The sequence below is a fragment of the Antedon mediterranea genome, chromosome 2, assembly GCF_964355755.1.
Source record: "Antedon mediterranea chromosome 2, ecAntMedi1.1, whole genome shotgun sequence".
Lineage (NCBI taxonomy): Eukaryota > Metazoa > Echinodermata > Crinoidea > Comatulida > Antedonidae > Antedon > Antedon mediterranea.
The window spans coordinates 34,854,589-34,868,482 of NC_092671.1; the positions used below are offsets into that span (position 1 = coordinate 34,854,589).

Below are 13,894 nucleotides of genomic sequence, written 5' to 3' on the forward strand. Positions count from 1 at the left end.
AGTTGGGGACGCTGTATGTGAAAGAAAGTCGAACTACTTCGTAAATAAAGCTAAGCCTAACCCTCTAAATAATCTCTATCTCACTATAAGGTAAAAATAAGTTGCTCATGGGATTCGAATCCCATACATCAAGTTCATAGTCTAATCCACTTGACTACACAGACGGCTCGACAGAACACGTTTCCATTAGTCATGTTTTTTTTCTACTAATTCATGAGGGGTCCCCAACTTATGTACAAAAAGAAATATCACAGGCTCTTTAGTGCAAAGACTCCACATAAGGCCCTGTAAATTGTCATTTAGGCTCTTTAGTGCAAAGACTCCACATAAGGCCCTGTTAATTGTCATTTAGGCTCTTTAGTGCAAAGACTCCACATAAGGCCCTGTTAATTGTCATTTAGGCTCTTTAGTGCAAAGACTCCACATAAGGCCCTGTTAATTGTCATTTAGGCTCTTTAGTGCAAAGACTCCACATAAGGCCCTGTTAATTGTCATTTAGGCTCTTTAGTGCAAAGACTCCACATAAGGCCCTGTTAATTGTCATTTAGGCTCTTTAGTGCAAAGACTCCACATAAGGCCGCAGATGGACGCATACATGTACTAACTAAGAATAATAAGAAGATTATCGTAACAAAATTTTCCGATCTCAACAAACTGCATTCCACCTAATTTACCGTGTGGTAGTACATTAAATGTGAAATTTTGAGATTTCTTGTTTTTGCCCTGAAACCAGAATTTTAACTATTGTATACATTATAGACTGCATTAACTGTTTGGTGTGTGTGCTTTATTGTGATTCTTTTTATTGTAAATTGTGTTTTTTTTTTATTATTGTATTGCTAACCTGCCGGTTTTTAGTCATTTATTTGAACGCCATTTTGCTTAACAGCTTTGGTGAATTGATTATATTTTGTTCTTTTTCCAATACTACTTTATGAGCACGACTCAATATGAAAATAAATCGAGTCCTACACATTCCATAGATTGCTTTGAAAGTGACGAGGCTGGTTTATGCAAATATTTCACTCCAACACAACTTAATGAGCTACAGGCGCAAATTGATAACAATGGTATCTTTACAACGTTACACATGAATGCACGTAGTCTTCCAAAACACTTCGACGAAATTAGCATTATGTTAGATACCATAGGTCGTGCGTTTGATGTACTTGGTTTCTCGGAAACCTGGATAAATAAGAACACGCCAATTGACTTATTAAATATCAATGGATACAATATGTACACTTGTAATAGAGAAGGTAGAGTCGGTGGTGGAGTTTGTCTATATTTAAAAGAACAAATCAACACCGTAACACGTGATGATTTTGTATTTAATGATAACTCCATTGATTCACTTTTTCTAGAAATAATAAACACAAACGGCAAAAATACTATTGTAGGTATGTTGTATCGACCACCAAATTCAAACGTCAACTCATTTAACTCTGATCTGGAAGAAATCTTACATAAACTTAATCGCGAAAACAAAAACTGCTATATCTTAGGAGATTTTAATCAAGACTTATTAAAATATGACATTCAAAAAACAACACAGGAATTCACAAACATTATTTACTCAACATCTTTTAATCCATTAATCAACTTACCCACCAGAATAACATCGTCTTCTGCTACTATTTTAGATAATATTATTACAAATGATGATAACATTTCGCATTGTGGAGTAATAGTCACTGACATTACCGATCATCTACCCATTTTCATGACAACACACTTGTCATTAAATACTAACACACAAGCTCCAATTACAAAACAAAAAGTAATTAATGATACAACATTAAATAACTTGCTTATTGCTATTTCTAATGAGGATTGGGGTGAACTATATTTATGCACAGATACCAATACATCATATAACCTATTTATTAATAAACTATCCAATCTCATAGATAGTAACATACCTACAAAAAGTAATAAGCCAAATGGTAATACAAAGAAAAAACCATGGATCACAACAGGAATTTTGATTTCAATAAAAAAGAAAAATAAACTTTATAAAAAATACCTTAAAAACCCAACACAATCATTAAAAAATATATATAAAAAGTACAAAAATAAATTAACTCATTTAATTAGAATTCGGAAAAACAATATTATTCCAAAAAACTGGATGCAGCTCGACACGATTCAAAGCAAACATGGAAAGTTTTAAATGAAGTTCTAAATAGAAAAAAATCGAGTGTTAAGCCAAATGAGGTAATTAACCATAGTAATAAAACTTTGGTATGTGATCCAAAAGGTATGTCTGACGCTTTTAATGACTTCTTCTCCAACATTGGAAATGAATTAGCAAACAAAATACCAAATGTAAACAATTCTGACTTTAAACAATATATGAAAGAGAGTCAATCCCAATCCATATTTTTCAATCCTACGAATGAAGAAGAGGTCATTGAAATAGTTAGTCAAATCAAAAATTCAAATTCAGAAGGTGTTGATAACTTAAGTAATTGCATTCTAAAACATATTATTGCTGCTGTGGCATCTCCTCTTGTACATATCTTTAACCTCTCTCTTGAGACAGGCATGGTCCCTGATAGTATGAAAGTAGCTAGAGTAGTTCCAATTTTTAAATCTGGCAATAAAAGTGACGTCAGTAATTATAGGCCGATCTCTATTCTGCCTACCGCTTCAAAAATTCTTGAAAAAATTGTTCAAATTAGAGTAAATAATTATATCACAAAGTTTAACATCCTTAATAATGCACAATATGGTTTCAGAAAAAACAGTTCTACTTTTATGGCCGTTATAGATCTGGTTGAACGAATAACCGATGCGCTTGATAAGAAAAAAAATACCATCGGAATATTTATTGATTTGTCAAAAGCGTTTGACACCATCAACCATGATATACTTCTTAAAAAATTGGAACACTATGGCATAAGAGGCACGGCCCTTAAATGGTTTAGAAACTATATTAGTGGAAGGAAACAATTTACGTCTATTGATAACACAAGTTCGTGTTTGATGGATATAAATTGCGGTGTACCACAGGGTTCAATTCTGGGGCCTCTACTTTTTATTTTGTACATTAACGATGTATTTAATTGCTCAAACTCGTTATCTTTTGTTTTATTTGCTGACGACACAAACATATCTGCATCTCACGAAAACTTGGATACGCTCATAGAACTAGTTAATGGTGAACTAAAAAATGTTTCGGATTGGTTCATGTGCAATAAACTATCAATCAACGTTAAAAAAACTAATTACATAATTTTCCGCAATCAGCGAAATCCAAGTAATTTAGAGAATGTAAATATTTATGTCAACAATAAAAGAATAGATAGAGTTAAATCGACTAAATTCCTTGGAGTACATATTGATGAATTTCTCACATATAAGAACCACATCAATGTTACAGCTAGGAAAATATCTCGATATGTAGGCATACTATATAAAGTAAGACATTTTTTACCAACCTATGCTCTCTGGACAATATACAAATCACTCATTGAACCAGTATTAAATTATTGCAACATAATATGGTGTAGCACATTTCCAAGTTATTTAGATGAGTTATTTAAACTCCAGAAAAGGGCATTACGAGCTATAACATGGTCAAAGTTTAATGATTCAATGACTGAATGTTTCTATAAATTTAAACTTCTTAAAATTGCTGATATCAATAAGTACCAAATTGGGCTTTTCATGTATAATGTTACTACTAATCAGGACGTGCGTTTTTCATCGCTCTTTATTAAAAATGGTTCTTACCATAATTATAATACAAGATCTAAAGACAAAATGAGACTCAGAAAACGTAATCGTACTTCTACTAGTTTTACTGTGTCATGTGTGGGACCCAAATTGTGGAATGACTTGAATTACGAACTACAAAGTACCAAATCAATATATATATTTAAATCATTGTTTAAAGAACATTTATTATCATTTTACAAATAATTTTAAAAATTATACTTGTTGCAGGATTTAGCTTTTTTATTATTTATGTTTTAGTTTTTTAGGCTAGTTAGGGACTTAGGGGGACACAACTAATCAAGCTCTTTTGAGTTTTTATGTGTTTCCTTTTCATCTTTTTTATGTTCTCATATATTGTTGTTGTATATTTTCATGATAGAGGATGAATAAAGAATATTTGAATTTGAAAGGCCCTGTTAATTGTCATTTAGGCTCTTTAGTGCAAAGACTCCACATAAGGCCCTGTTAATTGTCATTTAGGCTCTTTAGTGCAAAGACTCCACATAAGGCCCTGTTAATTGTCATTTAGGCTCTTTAGTGTAAAGACTCCACATAAGGCCCTGTAATTTGTCATTTAGGCTCTTTAGTGCAAAGACTCCACATAAGGCCCTGTAAATTGTCATTTAGGCTCTTTAGTGCAAAGACTCCACATAAGGCCCTGTTAATTGTCATTTAGTTGGTCATCATTTGTTTAGATTGATTGATTGATATAGTATATTAAAAATACAAGCACAAAATTTATTATTATTACAATGTAATATAATCCAACAGAGTTTGTTTGTTTGTTTTTATTTGGGTATTCAAATGACGGTAAAAGTTACTAGACTATTTAGTTTTCCTGATTATTGTTTTCCCCCTAAAAATAGTAAACATGCTTTAAATTTCTAGAGTAGCTTATGGTATCATAGACATTAAAGATTGTTCTCTTACAAATTGAAATAAAAAATGTATCCATGAATAATTGATTCATTGTTTTATTGCAGTGTACAGATCGTCAAGAAAGAGATCGTTTAATCTTCTTTTTGAACAAACTTATCTTAAGTCGACGGAACGTGAAAGAGCTCATCAATGCAAATGGCATCAAAGTGTTAGTAGACATCTTAACACTGGCACACCTTCATACATCAAGAGCAACAGTACCTACACAGGTTAGTTGTTCGGCACCCTATGTCTAACTAGTTTGTTACTGCTTTGAACATCAAGATGAAATAGTGGCATTCAATTTCGTTTCGTTTATTAAATATTTTTCACACATATAAAACATTGTTATATTGAACAAGTTCGATAAGAAGGAGAAAACATTTTATCTGTGGAAAAAACCCTAAATAAGGAAAACTTTATGCCTAGGCATTTGGCTTGCAGATGGAGCTTGTTTACCAATCCCACATCCCAGCTCTGTCAAAAATGTGATTTCATGGCTGAAAGAGTGCCACTACTTAAGCCTCATAGAAGATTTATTTTAGAAATCAATTTAGGCTCATTCTATCCACACCAGTCTACTACCCAGTGGTAATAGCTTCAGTTTGTCATTCTGTGTGAAATGAGACACAGGATATACTATACTACAATATGTAATAGTAATATTAGATTTACATGGATTTTTACTGTAATATTCATTATGGGGAATTATTACATTGTGTTATGTTATATTAAAATTATTTCATTGTCTTTGTAGACCAATGTGATCGAGGCCTCCCCAGACATGGAACTAACGCAAGAGAAGGAATGGTACTATGGAAACAAGGAGAGGGAACGACTGGGACCATACAGCTCAAAAGAGGTAAAGTTTGGTGTTAATTATTAAGTGTTATAATTTATTACATTTGGTACGCTCGCTTCGCTCGCGTACCATCTAGGTCATGGCCACAGATGGTTCTCGAATAGTAATTTCACCTTTAAAAAATTGGCGACTTCAAATGTACATGCAAGACAATAACACATGTCGTTTACAGGAACGAATAAATAGACACGGTGATTTATGTACTGAACTAAAATTAGCACCATGGGAATTACTTCCGAAAGAAAAACTTGTCACAAAATAAGACCAATTGTTTTGAAACAAACTGAATTTGTGTTTTGTATGCAACATGAGGGTTGAGGGATAAGGAAGAGGATGGGTGCAAAGACGAACAATTTTTAAATATATTCTTATCCATTTAGTAACGAAATTTATACCTCCATGACTAAACACAGTAAAACATTGCTATTTAATACTTTGTTGAAACTGTCACCATATAGTCGATTGAAATAGTACACTAATACGACGTTTATATTTTTTGTACAGTAATTAGATTATTAATTAATACGTTCAGAAGGAACTGTCAGTAATAAAGTAAACATCTCTATTCGGGGAATATCGTAAATTCGCTTTAATCGTCAATAAATAATTATCTAACTTAACTTAATTAGTAGGTCTAATGGTTTTGAATTGTTTCTAACCACCAAAGTTGTTCTGCGTTTAGGGCATGTGATCCTTCATACCGTACCGTAGGCCTATCCCCTAATGGCTTTACAATGCTACTCATGCCAGTGAGTGGGAGGGTGGTGATGTGGGTGGTGGTTTAACTGCAATAATAAAGATGATTGTACATAATAGACGGCGACTGGAAAGGCTAGCTCATTATCCGTTAAAAAAAATACCTATATCCAACCTCTGGAGCACAGATTGGATGAAATGGATCGAATTTCGTTTATGACTGTACAGTACTTGTCTTTACGACGCCCGAGGGAATAGACACTTGTGGAACAGAGATTGGAATGTTCCATTTATCGCAGATCAAAACAGTTGTATAAATGTATATTAAATCTATCAAAATAGTATTTTTTTAAAGAAAATCGGCCTGTCTTCAACATTATGATGCTATACTCGAGCTGTTCAACCGGTTTTCAGCTATTAAAAACAATTATCGTAGGAGGAGATAGGAAAATGCGAAGCAACCTCGTATTATTGTGTGCAGGTATTTTTTAAGAGGACATCCATTAGACAGTGTATACTACGGTCGGAAAACACCCCTATTTGGGGCAAATCGTTCAACCTAAATTCGTTTTAATTGTCAATAACTAATTATCTAACTCAATTTAATTAGTAAACATGGTTACATCTGGTGGTTTAAATCAGTACCGAGATTCTAACCAACTTTACATACCATCGAGTAAACATTCTAGAAATAACGCGCGATTTACCCAATTTTGCCCTTGCGTAAATTTATATATAGATATACAGTATGAAATATAAATGAAAATCAACAAAACATCCAAAAATCATATTCTAGTTGAATAAAGTCTGGTATATTATGTAAAGCTTATTTACAGAATATGACCGATTATATACCCATGGGGCTTGGCTATAAAATTTGGCAATTATTAGGGGGTGGGATTATTCATGAATTACATTAAGATGTTCTTTTGTCTGAATTTAGCCTAGTATTAGTATGATTTGATAATTCTTTGCAGCTCAAAGAATTGTGGGAACAAGGACAAGTTACACCAAAGACACGTTGTTGGGCACAGGGTCTGGATGGTTGGCGCCCTCTGCATGCCATTCCTCAGTTGAAGTGGACGCTGCTTGCTACTGGTCAGCAAGTGATGAATGAGAGCGACCTCGCTTGTCTGATATTGAATATGTTAATTAGGATTTGTGATTATTATCCCAGCAGGTATGTAGATTTTGACCTAATGAATATTCATGAATGTTTGTGTTTTTCTTATACTTAACAATCCCTTGGTTTAGGTTCAGGTAGTTGGAATTTTTATGACTCTACAATGCTGCTTTCAGAGATTTAGGTACAAATCCTGAGTAACAATATAATATTAGCACTTGAAAGCATGGTTATTGCTCATTCTCAAAATTTGCTTTAAAAAAAGATTCAAATATGTAATCGAAAAAACATGCAAAACAAAGCATGTATTTTCTTTATCCAATCACCAATTATAATAATTTTGGAGGCGTGTTAGGAAATAATTTCCCTTTAAAATCTTTTATTGCTGAATTACTACCAGGAAAATCACACTAATTAAGATATGTTTTCAAAATTATATTTGTATGAAGGATGATTTTAAACTAAACCATTCAATTGAAAGGTGTGCACTATAACACATGTCTTTCTTTTGTATTTATAGAGATGCTGATGATGCTATAATCAGACCTCTACCAAAGCCCAAAAGGTTGTTAACAGAGGCAACCTGTCTTCCTCATTTTGTGCAAGTAAGTACCATGACATACATCATTCATAGCAGAGATTCTAAAGTAAATTCTGAAATTGAAAGCATAGGCCCCTACATATAAGTCAAGTCAAGCTATAATACCTGTCAAGAATGATATTATTGTAGTTATGAATGTGGCTACTAATACTCTATACTAATACTATAATAGCTACCAAGATTTCCTTTTGTCTAATAAAAGCTAGCTAGTCCCAATTGAATCTTACCAAATCAAATTTATTCACCTTCCTTAGGAGAAAATTATGATAAAACTGTACATTTTAGAATATAGACATATTTTAATTCAAGATTTAAAATTAACACCGTCCATACCAAATAAAAATCAAAAGGGTTTTAACAAATTAAATAAAGTATCAAAATCATTGTAAAACAGGGCAGACTTAACACTATCACAGATACCATGATTGACACAACCCACAGATTTACACTCTTTTAAAACATTATGACGGTAAAAAGTTGTTTTGTATGTTATCAATTATATTTGTTCCTGTATACACTTATTTATTTTTCAATTCATTGTTTATTTCATACACTAATTCATTCAGTTGAACATACAACAATTATCCATTATTTTGATGTAAAAAATACAATTTTATAAATTCAATTGATTCAAGTTATATATTCTTGTTGTTTATTGTCATTATAGTTATTACTGACCTTTGACCCAATCCTGGTTGAGAAGGTGTCAGTGCTGTTAGGTGGTATGGTGAAGGATAACCCTCAGATGCCACGTATTTATCTGTGTGGCGTCTTCTTTTTTATCATGATGTACACCGGTTCCAATGTACTTCCACTCGCATGGTTCCTCAAGTACACTCATACGAGTCAGGCTTTCCGTTCAGAAGAGGTATGTCATTATTTTACCTTACTTAACCAGAGTGAGGTGTATTTTTTTCATATTTATTTATTTTATATAACATTAAATTAGTTGGCTTTTGCTTTGGACAACAGTAATGACTAAAGCTCTGTCTTCACTGTCAAGCTGACAAAAAAATGTGATGTGCCCATATATGGATACAATGATGTCATATCACTATCATGACATCAAGTTCACACAAGTGCTTAGCCCATCCAAGAAGTCTAATGTTCTACGACCAGAAGTATGGTCAAGGAGAGCCTTGAACCTGTGCATATTTTGTGGCTATGCATCTAACAATCTATACATTTTTGTCCCATATAGAACAAAGGTTCCGATATTATGCAGCGTAGTATTTTAGGTCACATCCTTCCGGAAGCCATGGTCCATTTTCTGGAAAACCACAGTGCAGAGAAGTTTGCAGAAACGTATCTAGGTGAATTTGATACCCCAGAAGCAATATGGAATAGTGAAATGAGGTACAGTAGAAATTATTACTTGGTACGGTTTTTGACATGTCGCACTGTAAATTTGATTTAAGAGAGCCTAGAGAAAGCCAGAGAATGTTAAAAAACAGATGCTAACTTAAACAGATCAAGGTTTGGACTTGGTCTGGACATGAAACTGAAAAATGTGTACAATTATACTCTCATCAATCAAAAAATCTGCAATTTCTTTTCTCGCTGTTTCACTTTATCATTGCCTGTGATATATCAATTTGAAACGATAACGATGTGGAAATCTGTGAGAATGAGAAAAAGTTACCCCAACTGAGATTCGAACCCGGAACCTTCTGCTTGATATGCAGATGTCCTAACCATTAGACCACTGGGGGCTTTCATTGTATTGTTCAAAATTTGATTTTTCATTTTTAGGAGGTTAATGATTGAAAAGATCGCTTCTCACATCGCAGACTTCACTCCACGTCTTCAAAGCAATACCCGTGCCTTGTATCAGTACTGTCCCATTCCAATCATAAACTATCCGCAACTAGAAAAAGAACTGTTTGTTAATATCTACTACCTGAGGCATCTATGTGATGAACAGAAGTTCCCTGATTGGCCAATCAAAGATCCAGTAAGTAAAATAGTCTTTACAAGGGGTAGAGAGTGTTTTTTCAAATGACAATTGTCTTCTCCTGGTTTAAAATCTGATTCGAAGGCTGCCTCCATGATGATCATGTCGAACCACATATAATACTTCATAGCGTGACCAGAAAGCGCTAGGCCCCCTAAAAATTCCATCGTAGGGAGTGTTTTTTTCAAATGACATTAACTTTTCCCGGTTGAAAATCTGATTTGAAGGCTGCCTTAGGTTATGTAGCATTGAACTGAAATTTAGTTGAAATTTATTTGTAGGAAAAATTCTCTTTTTTTAACTTCATGCTGCTTGCAAATAATACGATAACAACAGTATACATGTAACAAATAAAATAGGCAATGAAAACCAAATACAGTATTTTATTTTCCAATTTAGGTAAAGTTATTGAAAGACATTCTCGAAGAATGGAAGAAAGAAGTCGAGAAGAAACCACCGTCCATGTCCAGAGATGAAGCCTTCGAAACACTGAAAATTCCAAAAGCCAAACAAGGGTATGATGATGTCATTTGTCAGTATTACACCATTATCAGTACCACTACTGCCACCATCAGCAACATCACAACTATCTTTACCATCAGCTATCATCACTTCTACCATCCATACCAGCACCACTATTCACCACCACCATCTTCACAACCATTTCCAGTACCACCATATATATTTCTTTCCTTCATAACAATGATTACAGATAGCCCTATCGTTATCCCATCATCATTACCACTTCACAGCCCTCATCATCATCGTCAGCCGTTATCCATCCACTGCTGGATGAAGACCTCAGCATGCTCACCATCTGTATTTTGTCTTGCTGTACCAGTTGGTACTGCTCCAATACTGTTGGAGTTCATCTCTCCCAACGCGTTCTTTGTCTGCCTCTGCTTCACTTTCCCTCCACATTGTTAAGGCTACATTCCAGCTGTTATCCTCTGACACAAGACCTAATTCCCATGTCCACTTTTTTCTTTTCACAGCCCTAGCCAGTAATAAATATCGTATACCATTATAATTAGAATCATCACTATAACCCATTGTCTTGACTTTTATCATCATTAATAAAATATAGTAATACTATTGTATTACTATTAAATATTAATTATAATTCTATTTTTTCCATTTCTGTTTAAATTAAAAATGGTATTATTTAAATTTTAGAAATGATGAAGGCTTTATTCGCAAAGCATACTTCCGTCTAGCTCAGAAGTACCATCCAGACAAGAATCCTGAGGGAAGGGATATGTTTGAGAAGGTGAACAAAGCCTATGAGTATCTGTGTACAAAGAGTTCAAAGACTGTTGATGGGCCTGACCCAGAGAATGTGGTGCTACTTCTAAAAACACAAAGTATTTTGTTCAATAGATACAAAGAAGGTAAAAAGACATAATAATAATAATAATGGTTGTATAAAGGCCAGCGTCGTACGACGAAGCCTGAAGAGTTGTGTTGTCTGGAGAAAATTGAATTAATTCAATGTTCCCCCAACAACCTAAAAACTACGCCTAAGTGTAATTTCACTCTTCTCTGCTACATACACTGTATCTTATTCACATTGTCTTTCAGTTCTTGAACCTTACAAGTATGCTGGTTACCCCATGCTACTGAAGACCATCATGCTAGAGACAGATGACAAGTCTCTCTTCTCTAAACCAGTACCACTACTCGCTGAAGCTTGTGAACTTGCCTTCCACACAGTCAACTGCTCTGCATTGAATGCTGAAGAACTCAGGAGAGAGAATGGTATAGAGGTATGTTATCCATATTTTAAATCTTATATTACACACCTAAGTTAATCCTTGCCATTTGATTAGTTAATTATGTATCACGTTCATTATTTTGCACTAGTGAATGATGAACGGCGCTAATGAATGTTGAATGGCACTAAAAAACATTGAACAGTATTAATGAACATTGAACGGCACTGATGAACGTTCAACGTGTAAGAATGCTGCCACACCAGGTTGTTTACTGATCCACTTTCGAAAATCAACCTGTAGTCCACACCATCTACAACTGTTCTGTTGGTCTAGCTGCCTTTCAGAATGTCATAGCTTCCCAGCCTAGCCTTGGATGATGATTAACAAATTGAATACAATCTTTTAGTTGATTCTATCAAGGGTGTAAATATTTTTCGTTTATCATTAATTAACAATCATTGCCTGTATGATTTTAAATTGATTTGTTGTTGTTGTTTCTTTTCAGATTCTTCAAAAGGCATTTTCCCGTTGTGTTTCAATTCTTACTCAGTCCAGTAATTCAGATGATGTACAAGTTCAGGTAAGTATTCTGTCTGTTTAAATGTAGCTAAGAATACGAATAATTTCCAGGATTGACCTGGAATGTTTGGTCATGCCAGTTCAAAAGAAAGCAAAGATTCTCTTTCCCTGCCAATTTGCTAAAAAAATATGCAAAATATAAGAACTTTGTTTCTGATTTATGTAAACAAAAGGACAATATAACACGTTGCCGAACAATTTTGATGATCTTTTGACCTTTCTAGATAGGTTTATCTTTCTCTAAGATAACAAGTTTGTATGTGGAACAAGTAAGCCATTATTTAACTGCTACTGATTTTAGCATGCTAAAGTTTTTCGGTCATGTGAACATCATTCTGTGGTAAAAGTTTATAATATATACATCATTTTGACACAGTAATAGGTATGTATTGTACATTATAATGTACTCTTATTTTCTTTAGGTTTGCATCAATGTTATCAAATGTTACACAGTTGCTGCTCAATTTGAAGCATGTCGAGAAAAGATCACAGAGATTCCGACTATTATTAAGGATTTATCAAAGACGTTATACTTCCAGGTATGTACGATTTATTTTACTCTGGAAACATTTCAAACTGAAGAGAAACGTTCCAACGAACATAAACCATATACGACTTGCCGCCGACATTGTACTTTTTTCAACTAGTAATCTATGCTGAACAAACTAAAAAAAAATGCTCCCATTTTAACCGTGAATGAAAGCTCTGAGTCTAAAACCTGTTTTGGACAACTTTTTTTGCACATTTTATTTTTTTAATGTGTACACAGACGTCCCAAGTTGAAATAACAAAATTTGGGGTAAACAATAGAGGGTGTGCTATAATAATTTGTAATTATATAGATGGCGCTATATAAGCTAATATTAAGTATAATATTACAAAAAATCATCCTCATCTGGGATATCCAATACCAAATTGAAGGCCTACGTACCTATGTTCAGTAATAAAATAATGGATAATGCCAGACACCTTCAAGCATGGTATAGACTAGCCATCTAGGCCTACGATTATTTTGTTATAATAGAGTACACTTTTTCTTCACTAAATAAGTGTTTCACTGACGTTTGCATGTAAAAAATCTTTTTAAAGTAAGTCCTTCACTCACCTCGTGAGTGGACACCGCCCTCTACTCTACTGACAAATTGTTGCAGTTGACGCATATCAATACAACAATACACATTTGTACTTGGTTTGGCAGTTGATAGATGGCTGTTAATTTGTGAAACAAAATGCCTAAGAAATGCTTTTTTTTAAATACTGCCCGTCATTATAAACAGTGCCAGGATTGGAAAATGTTGGTTAATTTCAGGCCTTGGCATATATTGTCCAGATTTGCAGGGGAAAATAACCAATTTTCGAGGATCTGGGGATCTGCATTAAAAATCGGAACAAAATTGCAAATTTCAGGGACTGGTGTACAAATTTATTTATTTAAATTGTAATTAGTGTTACATAAATTAATATTCTCTGTTTTTCAGAAACTTTCAGCACTGTGTGCTGTTGCTGCTAACTGTGTTAGTGCCTTTTCTGTCAGCAAGTTCATGCAGGATAGTCTGATGCAAGCTGGTGTAATATGGCATCTCTTGCTCTTCTTGTTCCAGTATGATTTCACGTTAGAAGAATCGGGGGTTGAGAAAAGCGGGCAAACAAACCAACAGGTAATATTTAGATGTGTTTTTTAAGCTCTGTCTAGACTATCAAACTAAATGTGATGTGCCAAAAT

General features: G+C 33.9%; 2 protein-coding genes across 3 annotated transcripts in view; one reads left to right on the forward strand and one right to left on the reverse strand.

The window, feature by feature from the left end:
- LOC140040870 (uncharacterized) overlaps positions 1-13,894 on the reverse strand; it is a 229,755-nt gene that overhangs the window by 83,097 nt on the left and 132,764 nt on the right. The window lies entirely within an intron of this gene.
- The window catches only part of LOC140040869 (dnaJ homolog subfamily C member 13-like), a 43,715-nt gene that overhangs the window by 16,711 nt on the left and 13,110 nt on the right, over positions 1-13,894 (forward strand). Inside the window, exons 27-39 of the mRNA XM_072087118.1 lie at positions 4,707-4,871; positions 5,399-5,503; positions 7,177-7,379; positions 7,843-7,927; positions 8,591-8,791; positions 9,125-9,279; positions 9,676-9,877; positions 10,277-10,392; positions 11,054-11,268; positions 11,459-11,643; positions 12,098-12,172; positions 12,594-12,710; positions 13,650-13,829. Of these exons, the coding sequence (XP_071943219.1) occupies positions 4,707-4,871; positions 5,399-5,503; positions 7,177-7,379; positions 7,843-7,927; positions 8,591-8,791; positions 9,125-9,279; positions 9,676-9,877; positions 10,277-10,392; positions 11,054-11,268; positions 11,459-11,643; positions 12,098-12,172; positions 12,594-12,710; positions 13,650-13,829 (2,004 nt within the window). The remainder of the gene's footprint in view (positions 1-4,706; positions 4,872-5,398; positions 5,504-7,176; positions 7,380-7,842; positions 7,928-8,590; positions 8,792-9,124; positions 9,280-9,675; positions 9,878-10,276; positions 10,393-11,053; positions 11,269-11,458; positions 11,644-12,097; positions 12,173-12,593; positions 12,711-13,649; positions 13,830-13,894) is intronic.